Source organism: Drosophila ficusphila, unplaced genomic scaffold (assembly GCF_018152265.1).
Source record: "Drosophila ficusphila isolate 14025-0441.05 unplaced genomic scaffold, ASM1815226v1 contig_414, whole genome shotgun sequence".
Taxonomy (NCBI): domain Eukaryota; kingdom Metazoa; phylum Arthropoda; class Insecta; order Diptera; family Drosophilidae; genus Drosophila; species Drosophila ficusphila.
In genome coordinates, this window is record NW_025064328.1 from 12,813,821 (window position 1) to 12,828,568 (window position 14,748).

The 14,748-nt window shown below is 39.5% G+C and overlaps 2 protein-coding genes across 2 annotated transcripts; one reads left to right on the plus strand and one right to left on the minus strand.

Moving 5' to 3' along the window:
- The first annotated feature begins 7,630 nt into the window (after window positions 1-7,630).
- On the plus strand, window positions 7,631-8,202 carry LOC108096595. The gene is made up of 3 exons (XM_017198294.2): window positions 7,631-7,700; window positions 7,758-7,835; window positions 7,892-8,202. The coding sequence occupies exons 1-3, from the start codon at window positions 7,667-7,669 to the stop codon at window positions 8,026-8,028; spliced, it is 249 nt and encodes an 82-aa protein (XP_017053783.1). The 5' UTR covers window positions 7,631-7,666; the 3' UTR covers window positions 8,029-8,202.
- A 5,236-nt stretch (window positions 8,203-13,438) lies between these two features.
- LOC108096601 (cuticle protein 16.5) lies at window positions 13,439-14,083 on the minus strand. The gene is made up of 2 exons (XM_017198299.1): window positions 14,021-14,083; window positions 13,439-13,729 (listed from the first exon to the last, which is right to left on the minus strand). Exons 1-2 carry the CDS (start codon window positions 14,024-14,026, stop codon window positions 13,439-13,441), a joined length of 297 nt encoding a protein of 98 aa, XP_017053788.1. The 5' UTR covers window positions 14,027-14,083.
- Window positions 14,084-14,748: the final 665 nt, after the last annotated feature.

A 14,748-nucleotide genomic window follows, 5' to 3' on the forward strand; every position in this document is an offset into this window, starting at 1 on the left:
CACACAAACTTGATCCAAAAACTTTCAATCAAATTAGCCCAATGCAACGCACGTTGGCAAGAGTTTAATTTTACAGTTCAAAGTTCGTTTTAAGACAGTTTCAATTTATATATTTTTGTTTAAAGGGAAAAACATTTTACTTATAAATAGAGTTCGTTATATTTTTGTATTTGTTCAAATTGTTTGCTTTTAAAAAGTTACAAAATGTGCAATCGACATTGCATTTCTCGCAGTTTTCATTTGCGTAATGACTGTTAATTACTTTCAGTTGGTCTAATGAGGAAGCCTCTTCAGCAAAAGCATCCCGAAATACTTTCCGCTCATTGTCTGTTTAAGCGGTTTTGGGGGAAAAGCGAAAGTGCAGTGCTGAATTTTAACGAAATTTATATGGAACGGCAGCAGCTGCGAAATAAGTTAAAAGGACAATTTACCTCCTCCTTGTGGCACTCTCATTTTCTGATTGTGCTGCTTCTTGGCTTGGAATGCATGAAAGGGAAAAGCACAAAAACATTTTCACGTTCCACCCAACTTTGTTGGTTTTTCCTAGTTGCCGTTCTAGCTCGCCTTTTCTTGTGGGTTTCATTTTAAGCCAGGCCAAAAGCACTGCAATGCCAAAGAATTTAAGGGGCCATGGCAACGGGGGATCGGCAAACGGGGGGAAATGTCGGTGGCTTGGTTTCAACTCGAAGCAAAACACTTAAGTTTTAACCCAAATTGTTGCCAACAAAGCGGTTTGTCTAACATTCTTTTTGAGAAAATTTTGTGAAAAAGTGTTTTCCAACAAGACCGAAACGCACACAACACACTACACACCCGTATGTGTTTTCACGTACGTCTCCGCACAGAAAGCCGTGAACATCTACAGAGTAAACAAGGCATCCGAAGAGCTAAGGACCAGCCTTGGATCTGCCCCCAAAGCTAAGTAACAATAAACGTCGGGTTGAAGGGACGAATGGGGAGGGGTTTTCTTGGGGTTTTCTTTTGGCCGAACTCCAGTGGCGTTGCAAGTGGGCGAGGACTTTGGGGATATCAATGAAGGAAAACAGTTCTTAGGTGGGATTTGGACTTCCTGTGCCAGTGATTAGGGATCTATTGCAATTTCTAAAAGATGGTATTTAACAATGAATAGGTTTTTGATATTCAGTTGTTATGAGATAAGTGGTTAAACTTAAACGCTATTGAAAAATAATATATTTAAATTGGTAAAGATAAAACGAAAATAATAGGCTTAAATGTTTGGAAAATATTATCATCTTTGAGAAACTCAAATGGGGTTTTTGGGGTCCTTGTTCTTTGACTTACACATATTTTTTTTTTTAATTTTAGTTTCATTGAAAGTAAAATTCGGTAGCTATGTAAGTATATTTTATTTTTAACAAAACCAAAAGCTGTTGAGCTGCATTTTCAGGATACGTTTCAGTGTTTTGACAATCACAGCGAATGCAAATGACATCCCGCTCGTTGGACCAACCAATATTTTCCGTTCGCCACCTTTAACCCTAACCCTTTTCCTCTGTCCACACCCCTTCCCCTCCCCCTCCCCCTCCCCCTTCTATTTTCCACCCCCGCGGCGTGTTAGCCATGTCTGATGTCTAATGTCTGGCCTGCCTGCCAGCGACATGTTGACCTTAAAAAACTTGACGTGTTCAAATGTTGCAAAACAACTCGAGGGCTTTCGACTTGAGCACTTTTTCAGTTCTGTTCACTGTTCGGTGTTCACTGTTTGGATCGCTTTGATGGTGTGTGCGTGTGTGTGTATGCTTGTGTGGATGTGTGTGTGTGTTTGCTGCTTTCGCCCTTTCACTCGCTCATGTGCATGCCATCTCGCTCCGACATTCTGTTTGACGCACATGAAGTGCCGCACTTGAAATATGCTTTTTTGCCTCTGGCCAAAAGGAAAAGCTGGTTGCTGGGGGAAAGCGGGTGCGGGGGGAGGTGTGGAAAATGTGTTTTGACAAGTGTCACTTATGCGTAGCTACTATGAAATATGCAAAACCCCTTTTCCTTTTACCTACCCCTTTCTCCATCGCAGTGTAATTGCAATCAAGCCAAATGCAAAAGAGGCGGGCTTACGGGGAGGATGAGCTATATGGATGTCAGTGCGATCAATGCATTTATCGAGTGCCGACACACAGACACAGATAGAAAGAGATGGCGAGAACTGGAAAAGGATGTAATTAATTTGCACCCAAGGACTTTGGCAATGGCAATTTGAACGTACGATAAAATAAACACGGGAAAGTGGCATGGAATAGTTTGCTGGATTACAAGTTATTTTCAAGGACTGTTGATAGTCAAAAGAACTTATTGATCCAAGAAAGTTTGCCTATCAAATCAAAAATATTTGCATATTTAATATAGTTCAGATATTGCAGTAATTCCATATTTGTTGACTAGTATTACCAGTTTAATATTCTAGTCATATTATGTTTTATATTATATCAAAATGATATTTGTTTAATGCTTCAAAAATATAATTTAATATGCTAATAATATCCTTAATAGTAATATCAGTTTTATTTCTGTGCAACAAGCTTAAAAAAAAAAACGGTTTTACATCCTAATTTTAGCTTATTAACCTGACAAACAAACGATAAGCAATGGCTTAGAACCTCTAAGCATTAAAACCATATCTAATGAGTCTGGAGCGAAGATTACTGCTGAGCTCAGTGGCAAGTTTATCAGAGGGGCAAACACCTAATCTGCCCCCGCAATCTTTTATTAAATTCATACGCAGCCAATTGAAATCGCTCCCCAGTTCAGTTCGGTTTGGTTTCTGCCACGCAGCCCAACTCTCTCCACGAATTACCAAGCCAAACCGAACCGAATCCCCCAATGGAACCAACAAGTTTAGAGCCCTTTAGCCAGAACCCCCAGAGGCAGGCGGACAGATAACTCGCTGCTCAGAACCGTGGCATTTAATATGCGAACCTTTTTCGTGCTTAAATTTCACAAATAGAGAGAGCGAGCGCACAGAAGCCATTTCGTCCTCCAGGGACTTTGCTATAAATATTAAAGCAAAGCAGCGCCGAATCCAGTGCAAGAGAATATTTAATATATATATTTTGATATGAATTTAAGACCGACAATTCCCCGGGCAGGTCAGCTCAGATGGCGGCCACTCGCGGCGTATACGTAATGCGCCCATTAATATTTAGGCCACGTTAAAGACTTGGCTCAAAACTTTAAAGAAATGCGCTTAAGCGTTCGCCCAGTCTGCCCAGTCTATTGTAACCCTTAAGCCTTAAGCCTTAACCCACAGCCCAGACGGGTAGTCATTTGTCAGTGGGTTAAAGTTTTTCACCAAACTGGAGCACTGCTCCGTTAATTAGCATTTTACCGCAATCAAATGGGGTCTGAACTTCACCCTTCTGCCCTCTTTTTGGCCACCGCTGGCAAATGGCAATTGGAATGTAAACTGCGATAAATGTTAGGGGTTTTGCCATTCTGTATCTTGGCCATCTCCAGAGGAATTAACTCGACTATGGTAATGTGTAATTCAATTGCCCCTAATCATGAAATATTCCTGGCTTTCCTTGGGGATTTTGCTTATTATTTCTGTTTTTGAATGGAAAATAATAAAGGAAATTGTAATGGGAAAAGACTAGGTGGGTTTAGGGAAAAGTTTCAACTCTTACTGAACTCTTTTAAGCTTTAAGGGATATAAAAGAGTTTTAATGTATCTTAATATTTTAGTTGTAAACTGCATATCCAAACTCGAGTCTTGCTTATTTTTAAAATACCCAATTTTTAATGTAACTAGATTACAAATATATAGTAATCCCAAATGTAATTTGCAAATTACAACTGGTTCCGACAATTGCAGCAACTACTAAATAAAATTCTCCCCCTTCTGGAATTAGCATAGCAAACACTTTGTAGTGTCCCCATCTAACCAATCTTCTGTCCTGCAATTTTCCGGCATAGTTTTTCACACCTTTTTTCCCTTTTTTCCCCCCCCTGCACAACGGCATTCGGGTCAAATGCGTATAAATTTTGAGCCAAAAACACACAGTCACATTCCTGGATATGTGTGGTAAGTGACGAAAAAAGGAAGCTAGCCATGGGGAGGTCCTTGAAGAAGAAGAGGGGGAAGTTTTTCCTTTGGGGCAGCAAAATCAAAGGCAAACGCTGGAAATTGAGATCGAGAATGGCAAACGCTTAGGAGCAATTACAAATTCCGGTTCTGTCATCCTCGGCTCTGTCGAAGCGGAAGTCATTATCGTGGCTAACAAAACCTAATAGGAACGGGAATGCCCCCTCCCCCTCCCGCTTCTTAACTTCTATACCCCCTCCTCCCCCCCCGCTCCTGGTGCCCCCTTAACCCACCAGTGCCCCCTGGCCAAACCGCAGGAACAACAACTGAAACACGCCATTACATACATTTGCGACAACTTGGGTGGGATTGGGTTTTCTGGCTTTGACTGAACGTGTGGCTATGGGTTTTGTCCTCATTATCGAGTTAATTATGTGTGTGTGACCGTCTTTATCCGTGTGCTAGTGTTTGTGTGCGAAAAGGTAATTACAGCCAGGCTCTATTGTTGGCCAAAATCACAAGGAACTTTGCCTGCGGAATTCAGGGGGCTTCTTGGCTCTCAGTTTTCCTCTCCATTGATACTCGGTGTGTGTGTGTGTGTGTGTTTTTCCCAACCATCCAACTATGCCGCCCCGAATTTTCCACCTTTCGCTTCGATTGTAATTAATTTGCAAGGCGACTGCCCTAATGATGTGGTTCGTGGTCTATTTAAAGTGATGAATGCCTCCGAGAAGCAAGTAAATCTTTCCCTTTTACAGGAATTCAGAAATATGGTGTGGATATGTTAACCCATCATTTACACCAAAATAATCTGGCTTTTCGCATCTGTTGGACTTTTTCTCAAGCTGTCTATCCTGTTTTGGTTAAGAGACCCAACTCAATGCCTGCGATCCTGAAGGTTAATTACATTTATTTAAAACGCAACTGACCCCGCAGGACATTGACTTAATTTCCCTGGCGTTTGTTTTGTCTTCTTCGTCGTTTTCCGCTGAATTTTCCTTTTTTTCGATTTCCTTCTTTTAATTTTTTTAAACGCTTGGCAAAAGGGAAAAAATTGTGAAAAAGTCGAGACCGAAATGCTGCCAGCAATTCCCCCTATCTATCTTTATTTTTTTCGCCTTTCTGTAATGCTCGCTGAAGCGCCTAAATGGTAATTAAAAATTGTTGCATTGCCGCTCGAATGCGTTCGCTATTTATGTAGTTTGGGGGCGTTATGTAATTTTTCGCGGACTTTTACAGAATTTAAGGTTCACTGGATTAGCATTTTATTATGGTTTTTCCTTTACATATTCCTGTGTATTGCGTTGTTTTCTTTGTGGAATAATCTGGGTTAAGTTAAGAGTTTCTTGGCCTTTTTGTGTAAAGACTTTAAGTAGATGGCCTAATTTCTTTATAAAAATTTCTCAAATAAGGGTTCAATTTTAAATAGGAACAGAGTAAATTTCTTTTTTAAAATATGTATGGTAAACTTCCTCAATAACCTGTTTCACTTCGCATTCCAAAAGTTATGTAGCTCCAATAAAACACTTTTAACTTCCGAAAGAAGAAACTTTTCTCCCATTGGACTCCATTTTCGGACGTGTTTGCAGACCAGAACACCTTGCAATGGTCTGTTGAAAATTGCCAAATCGAATGCATTGCCAAAATAAATTCTGATTTGACAGCAAATAATCGACAGTGGAAAGTTGGCAACTTTTCCGAGGTGTCAGCACGTTCCGAGGACTTCAAAACGGGGAGAAAAACGGTTGAGACTGGCGAAAAGTCGATTATGATGACGTTGGCAGCGTTTTGTAATGCCGCAGTAGTTGGCTTAATCCGCCGGTGGCAGCTGCAAAATGTTGCAGTCACACTTGCAATGACTAAAGTGTTGCGCATCCCTAATCCTAAATCCTAAATACTAAACCCTAATCCTAAGCCACGCAATTCAAAGGGGGGCCAAAACCACGGCGTGTTGCGAAACATAAGGCACAAAGTTATGGCCGTGCTTTGTGTCCTTTTCTGCAGTACTTTTCCGCTTTTTCCGCTCATTTCCGCCCTTCCATTCAGGCAGTGCCAGCTTAAATATTTAATTTCATTACGATTCCCACACCCTCAAAGAAAATGTAAGAACGGAGACTGAGAGATATCAAGCATTCATCATCCATTGAAAAGGGAAGAGCAACCGGAGGCGGGGGAAAATGCGAGGGAACTGGAGAAAGGGAAACATTTATGTGGCTTTCTCTATATGGAAACCCACTTCTGCTCTCCTTTGACTTGGCTCTTGCAACGTGAAATGCTTCGCTTTATTTTGCCGAGAGCTCGTTGGCAAAGTGAAGAGGACGGACTCCCAAGGGAGAAGATTCCTGAATTACAATTACGAAATTGCTAATAATAAGTGAAATGATGCTTTGACATCATACTCTTAATATTCTTGACATCCTTAGTGACGCAAAGTGTGTCTAATGCTCAAGAATATGTTGTCCTGTTCCTTCTATTGCTCTTACGTTGATTTCTGAATAAACATATAAAAATTTGTAGAAAATCTTCGTTTTATATTGAATTTACATTATTAAATTAAAACATTTAAAAAGAAACTGCTTTTCAATTTTACACTTTAATTTTATAACTCTTACCATTTCTGCTCACTTTTTTGTTTGTCTAATGACAAGCTCTGCAATCGGACTGTAACTTAAGTTTATTCTTAAAAATTTCCCACTTCTACATTTGCTTTTCACCTGTTCACCTCAATAGGAAAGCTAAAATAGCATTCGCCGGATATTGCTGACATGCCAAAGGCGGAAGACCAAATAATGCAGCAAAATGCGGATTCCATACGCCAATATGGCAAATATTTCTTGTAACCGTTTGCGTGGGAATTCAAGGCATGGATTGCACTTGATTTCCCTACAGCCCTTCGCCCCTGAACCCTCTAAAAAATGTCATGAAGTGTGCAACAAAAACAAACATTTTATATCCTTTGTATTTTGTTTTGGGCGCCGGCAATAATTTTGTCAATAATATTTGTTTGTTTTGGCCATAAATGCAAGTTGGGTTTTTATTGGCGGTTCTGCCGGTTGCCTTTATTTCGGCGTGTCAATGCCAGCGAAAGTTTTACGGAAAGGGCCTAAATAGAGAAGTTGGGGGAAAGAGTGGTTTCCCTGATATTGATATACTAGCTAAAGTCATGCAATGCGGCAAATGATAAACAGCAACGCCTTCAATAAATGTTACAATTGCTGAAGGCGAGGGCGGGAATTACGAGTTTGGGCGGGTGAATGAGGTAAGAGCGAATATAAATAGATGTCTCAATGAAATTAAATCGATACGTGCAATTAAAATTGAAATGGAGACATTGTTTGAGAAACAGAGGAGTGGATATAAATAAACTGACGTTTTTAAATGGTTTATCATATTATTCTAAGCTTTTTATATCAGAAATTCTTATCAGTAATATTTGCTTTCTATAATTTCCATATCGCTAAATGACTTTCTATGACCAATTCGCTTTGCGATAAAAAAAAAACCCATTACAGCTTACTCATAGATAGGGAAAACAGCTGTTTTTAAATGCCCAGTCGCATTGTAAAATAAAGTGAACGAGTGCCAGTACTAGACGAACTATTCAGTGAAACAGTAAAGTTTTTATGGACAATGGCCAGCAGTGAGAACTTTACAGCTCCTGGAGGTACGGACATTAACTCAAGAGCTCCGGCTATATAAGTGATAAGTGATTCTTGTTTAGTGTCCCTGGAAGAACAAGCGCATAACAATCTGATGATGGTGATAGCCACACTGACATGGCTCATGCTCAGCTGCTTGAGTGAGATATTAAATATAAAACGGGGTGAAATATAAAATATATATATTTACAACCAGCTCTGCTAATATATTGCTGCAATTACTGGCAAGTTTTGAGACCGCGAAGACACCGAGAAGAATTCGAATCGCTGGAGAGCATACCATTATCACTGGTTGATTTGCAGGGAAAACACTCATGCAGGGAAAGCGAGTAACAAAGGAGGAGAACAAGGACGAGGTCCAACAGCTGTCGGCGATCATCCTTGGGCCTTGACACTGGCCATATGCCCCTGTGCAACAGCAGCAGCAGCAGCAGCTTTCATTTCCATTTTCCATTTCCGTTTCCGCTAAGTTAATTCCATACGACAACAGAAAAAAAAAAAAAAAACTGAAACCCTACAAAAACGGAAAATTCCATGTGTTGCTATTTCCCTTTTTCGCGGGTCTCCCTTTGCGCTCTCCTCGCCGTTTAGTTTACATTTTCTGCTGCCGTTTTCCTTTGCCAAAAAATATTTTATTTCCCTCGGCTGCCAGGCAACCCAACAAAAGCGGAGGCAGCCGTCCTGAGATATTTGCAGCCTGAGTTCTCATTTCTTTGCCTGGAAAAGTGAAAAGCATCTTTTATGCAAATTTACCAGGTGGGCAGAAAGAAAAGGCGGCGTGGGCGTAGCGGAAGGTGCTTCTGGCAGGGGGCGTGGCAGACCGGAGCTAACATGACTTCCGCTTCTTAACTGGCTTAATGTTGCCGGGGCAAAGAGAAAAAGAGTTTAACAACGGGAAGATATGAAAGGAATCTCAAAAAATGGGAAAAATGATTAGATTAAAGCTGAAGAAAAAAGCGGCGAAAGGTTAGAGGTGAAAAGATACCTTTGAAGTTTACTTAATCTCTTTTCATTCATATGCAGGCGTGCAAAGAATATTTTTTAGTAGGCTACAGTTCTTCATGATTTTATTTAATATATTTCGTTCTCTTTTGAGTAAAAGCTTGAACAACAAAATTTTAAAGCAAAACTTTCATTTTCTATTCGATAAATGCCATAACAATCCATTATCACAAAAACCCAATTTAAAAACAAAATACCATCATTTAAGTCTTAATTTGCCAGCTTAAAAGGTTAAACTTTTCTTCCAATTTTCTGGCAACAAATCGAAAACAAAAGCCGCAACAATTATCCGTAACCCATTTACGGTGCCACACATCATTACCGTTCCCCAACGAAATCTGCCTCCTGCTAAACTCTGAACTCTGAACCTTTAAAATTTCGTCAGACCGAAATCGATTTGCCGAAGGCCTCGACAAAGCCTTTATCACATAACTCAGGCCAAAGCCAAACAGGAGTTGACTTCACAATCAGCTGTCGCAGTGGGGAAATGCGGCAAACGGTGGGGGAAAAGGGAAATGGGGAAAGCGGGGAAAGGGAAAAGAGGTAAACTCTTGAGAAAAGTTTTTGCCGGCACCAAATCAAATGCCGATTATCGCCCAGTTAGTTGCACTCACAAAGGAAACCGGGGAATCCGTTGAATTGAGAGCCGTAGTCACAGTCGAAATGTTAGCTCCAATTGGTGGCCTGGCACCAAATGTGGCGCCCCCTCCTTTGGCTTTTCCGGACCCTCTGCTTTCGGGGAAACCTACGACTGTTCACTCATTATCGGCGTGTTTGTTTTATGAAGGTCGTTTCCAACAGCCCGCACAAAAGGATTCGGGCCACGCACGCACAGACATCGTCAGTGTCGCCACCCCATTCCGCTTCCCCCCACCTCCCCCTGCTATGTTACCTACCCCCCAGTCCAATCTGCAGTCTCCACAAATCTCGGAAAGTCTCTGACAATGATCACTGAGAAAAACAGCGTTACAATAAAAATTTGAATAAGAATTACAATCGGAATGCAGTTAAAAAATATCTCCTCTTTAAGGTTATTTTACACCTAATTAGGTGCAAAGTTATAAGTTTAAATACTTCTGAAGCTTCTAAAATTTTTTCCTAAAATGATTTTAGTACATTTTATGATGTTGTTTACATACTTATAATATTTTATATATTTTCTAAAGAAAACACTATTTAACCCTATCATTTTTATAAACAATCTTTTAGAAATCCTATTTCTATTACACTTCTTGTTTATTTGTTGTTATCGCCTGAATATGTTAGCAATACAATTATTTTGCCAATCTAACCCTTGCTTTTTTGTAACATGTTTATAAACAGCCCACACAATACAGTCATGCCACAATATTAGTTTTATATAAATGAAGATTTCCCCCTTCTTATGCACATTTGTTTCCAGTGTTTTTGCTGCCAATTTGGCCATTGTTATCTGCCTGCTTTGCTTTTGCTTTCTTCTGCTGGTTTTTCTCCTTCCCCCGCAGTTTTCCCTCCTCTTCCGGTTTTGTTGTCTTCCCTTTGCCGTTTCTGTTGACACTTTGCGTTATTGTTGACTGGTCCATCTCGGTGATATCTTTGATAAATCTCGGCTTTCGCTTGTCCAAGTAACCAAAAATTTGTCTTAACTTCAGCAAGTGCTAATAGCAAACATTGCGAGCAGGATGATACGGAAAATGGGGGAAAATCGGGGGCGCAAAGTGGGAAAATCCATCTCAAGTTCATCATAATTGCTTATGACGATGAGTCGAAGGAAATCTGTTTCCCAGCTTTTCCCCTTTCCGGTTGACTTGGAGGCTGAGCATTAAATTATTTCTCATTATTGACAGTTTATCAAATTGATTTAACAAACCGCCCACCAGAATCTCCGTTTTTGGCTCGATTTTCCCCGGTTTTCCAGCATTTCCCCCTTTTTCAACCAAGTAAAATGTTCGTGATAAATGTTATGGTTGTTTGCTAGCTTCTTTTCCGGCCCCTCCTCCCCATTTGCCCCGGCTATCTGAGCTTTAATGTGCTTTTGTTGCCTTTACTTGTAGTGTTTTGTGTGTGTGTGCGAAATTTATGTAATGCCCAAAGTTGAAGCATACTTCTGGGCTGTTTACTTAATGTTTCTGCTGCTTCTGCCGTCAGCCACTCTCAACATTTTTAGTTAATTTTATTTTGTTTGCACAGGAAAGTGTACGTGTACTCAAACTGGCTAAATGTTTTATTAATTTAAGCACAAAGCCGGGCGAGAAAGCAAAAGTTTTCATTTTATGGATTTTACCATGAAATAGTTATTCAGGTCCATTTGAGCAGAAGAACTCCGAGTCACAGCCATTTATTATGCATTGCATATTTCAGGTCTTTAGAACTCAACCAAAGTGTGCAGTTTAAGATTTCTAAGTAAAATGAAAAGGAAGATTTTTTGGATAGTTTTTAATTGTGCATATACGAATGAGAAATGTTTAGCTTTTAAGTGTTTTTTAGCCAAAATTTTACGTTGGTTTTTAATCGTTTACGTTCCTTTAGACTCACTTTTATGAATGCTGTTAATATTTTTATTTGAATAATATCCAGCATAATAGTTATATGAAATATATTTATAATATAATGTATGATAAACCTGACATTTGATTGTGTTACTCAGGAAGGTATCCTCATCCGCTTCAGAAATTATGAAACGACAAGCAACCAAACCGCTGTCATGGATTCCTTACAAAAAGGAACCAAGAAATATTGAATAGAAATACTCGTTCTCCGGTTGCTCCCTCATTTTTATCGAAATACTCGAGGATGCGTCAACTCAAATCGAATCGAACAATAAGGGAAAAGCTGCTTTTAGCAAGTAGATATAATCCGATATTCATTTCCCCTTTTCTGCATCTGCGGGGGAGTTGTTTGTTATATATTTTGTGTGCGCACAATATTGTTGTACTGTTGTCCTTCCTTGTAATTAAGCTCATGCCAGGATGGAGTGCATATCAAACACGTCCTGGGGCATTTGGCTGCGTCTCAAGTGCTGGGAAATGGGCGACTCTGTGGGGTGGAGCGAACGCTTTTGGTTTCCCCTTTTGTCTTGCAGAAAATGCCATTGACAATGGCGACTTTTGTCAGGATTGTCACGTCCTTTTCACAAATAAAAAAATAGAAAAAAAATGAAGAAATACAGAAGGGGCTGACGTCTAAAGTGGCGATGCACAAAGAAACCAAGATTAAATTTATCCTCTTTTGTGTCCGAATGATTCCAGCCAATTTGTTTGTTTGTTTTCCATAACAGTAACACAAATAATCGCTCTCTTAGCTCGTTTGCCCTGGTCACTTAATTGCCAACAATACTTGTCATCCATAATTTATGCAAAATTTTCTTCTATTGCCACTCAACACCCAAAACAAATCTCTAATTTGTCTGTTGTCTTTTAAATAATTTATTTGTCAAGTCAACGGCTTAGAGATTGAATTGAAGAGCTGGATCTGTATTTGTGTATTTTTCAAAATGTCATTGCCAAATGGGTAATTAAATATTTACCAGGACAAACTGTAGTAAATTGTTGATTAATTATTTAAGACTTTCAGCCGGGAGTCAAAGAACTCGTTTCCCAGTTTGCAGATAAAATAGTACATATCTAGGTTTTGCAACTTTTGACTACTGCTTGTTGCTCGCTGCCAAAAACTTTCGAAAGTTTTCTCACCCACATGGGCTTCTGATTTTTCGACGTGCCAACACTTGTTTTCCTACTGAGGTCTAAGTGATTTAGGCTAAACTTTTTCCCCGGAAATGTAGCGGAGGAAACTTTTGTTGTTCTGCATAATCGTCTGACGGAAGTGGAAGTGTATCGAAAAGGGGAGCACTTTCGCTCCACGTAAAAAAGGATTTCGCAGGTTTAAGTGCATTACGTAACAATCAATACTTGGCGGCCAACACGAGTACTCAACTCCAGGAGTTCAGGCTCAAAGACTTGCTTGTGGTCCATGCTTATGGGGATTATATGTTCCTGGCTGGGAGTGTGTGTATGTTTTAGCCACGTGCCTGAACATGACAAAGTCCTAGCCGAGTGGAGTCGTAATTCATTTGCATAACATTAACGGCGGCCGGATGCCATAACATGAACCACATGAACCAGCCAGGTCCAAACTGGGCCAGCAACCAAGTTTAAATAAAATATGTATGCCAACGAATTAACCTTAAACACTTTTGGGAGCTCTCAGGTGTGAGTCTGTTGAGCAGAAGGACGAGCTTAAAAGGTCCTGCTATCTTCATTGGCTTAGTTAGGAGAAAAATAAAACTTGTAGAATACGCTAGCTTGCGATATAAAAAAACGCAATATAATTGTTAATAATAAACTTGAGTAAAAAACCTATTTAATATTTTTTTTGTTATAGGTGAAAATGCGGTCTAGATTTTTTAATAACCACAACTAATAAATAATAGATCACATTTTTTTCCCATAAGTATTGATTTTTTAAACACGTTTTAACTTAACAACAAAATTTAATTGTTTTTTTTTTATCCAAAAACTAAATAACGGTCAGGAGATAAATTTTTTAGATTGTTGTTTGAGTTGCTTTAATTTTCGCAAATGGGTTTTTAATAGTGTTAACTTTAATAATTAAAAACTAATAACTTGACCATTTTAAAAAAGTTTTAGATAATTTTTCAATCACGTTAATTGCATTGCAAAGTTCTTCTCATTCATTCACATCTTTATTTCTTGGAAAATCATTGACAAAATAAGCGGCATATATTCGATCGATCCGGGGTACCTTACTTCTTGAGCAGAGTGGAGACGACGGCGGGGGCGGCGTAGGCGGAGTAGACGGAGGGCGAGGCCACATAGGAGGCGGAGTAGACCGAGGGGGCGGAGTAAACGGAAGGAGCGGCGTAGACGGAGGGAGCGGCGTAGGCGGAGTAGGCGCGGGGGATGGCGGCGGAGTAGGTGGCCACAGGAGCGGCTGCGGCGTAAGTCAGGGCAGGAGCAGCGGCATAGGTGGCCACGGCGGGGGCCACAACATGAGCCTGGGCAGCGGCGATGAAGAGAGCCAAGCAGATGAGGAACTACAGGGGAAGAAATAAGGGTTAAGAAGGATTTGGTAGAAAAAATACTTAAGAAATTAATATAATATTATATTCTAGTTTCGAAGTTGTTATTACAAAATTAAAATTAAATTTGCAAGAAAAAATAACTTAACACAGAATATTCTTCGGGTTTCATGATTTTTTTTTTTTATTACAATCAAAGTTGTTATGCTTATAAATTTACTATTTCACAAATTCTTGCAATTTATCTGGAATTCTCTTTTAAGAATCCTTTAGTTCTTAAAAATATTTTATTCAAATGTTTCTTACTTTCATGTTGATTGTGGTTTTTGGGTTTGTGTACGACGAACGTTCTCAAAGTTTGGAAGTGCGTTGACTGATGCTGTTCCCCATTCGAAGCCAAGTATTTATACCCCAAGAAGCCCAGATGAAAAGAACAAGTTACCCACAATATGCGGATGTGGAATTGGTAGCTAATCCGGGCAAACCATATCGAATGGATTACTATTGTTCAACAGAATGTTTGTTTATTTTTACACTCAGTCAACAAACCGAAAATTGGCCAAAGGGGAAGGTGGTTGCTACCTTCCAACTGGCAAACTGACAGAATGACAGTAATAGGAGCTTGATTGTTTGTCTGCACCTTTTGGGTCAAGTTTGGTGACAAGCAAAAAATGCGAGTAAAAAGCTTCGATAATCGCGCAAAGCGAAAATCGAGCCAAAGCAGAATCATTGAGTAATTACGCTCAAATTGAAAGCGTAAGTGGATAGCAATCACTGTAATTTACGTCATAGAGGTGATTTTCAATTGAAAACCCGACACTAACATTAAACAGGCTGTCGATAATCAATAAAAGTGGTGATTGATGATGCAATAGAATATGGTTCTTAAGTGAATTTTTTTTTTTTATTTCTTACACCCCTCAAAAAAGGGCGAAATAGAGAATAAACAAAAAATGATTTTACAAGTAATATAAAAATAAATGTTGTATTTTTATATACCTTTACCTATTCTGCAAAGTATTTCTTAAAGTTCA

Coding starts and splice junctions, on each gene's coding strand:
- LOC108096595 (XM_017198294.2), top strand. CDS start 7,667: ATGGCCAGCAGTGAGAACTTTACAGCTCCTGGAG. Junction 7,701..7,757: donor GAACTTTACAGCTCCTGGAG/GTACGGACATTA, acceptor ATTCTTGTTTAG/TGTCCCTGGAAGAACAAGCG. Junction 7,836..7,891: donor GCTCATGCTCAGCTGCTTGA/GTGAGATATTAA, acceptor ATTTACAACCAG/CTCTGCTAATATATTGCTGC.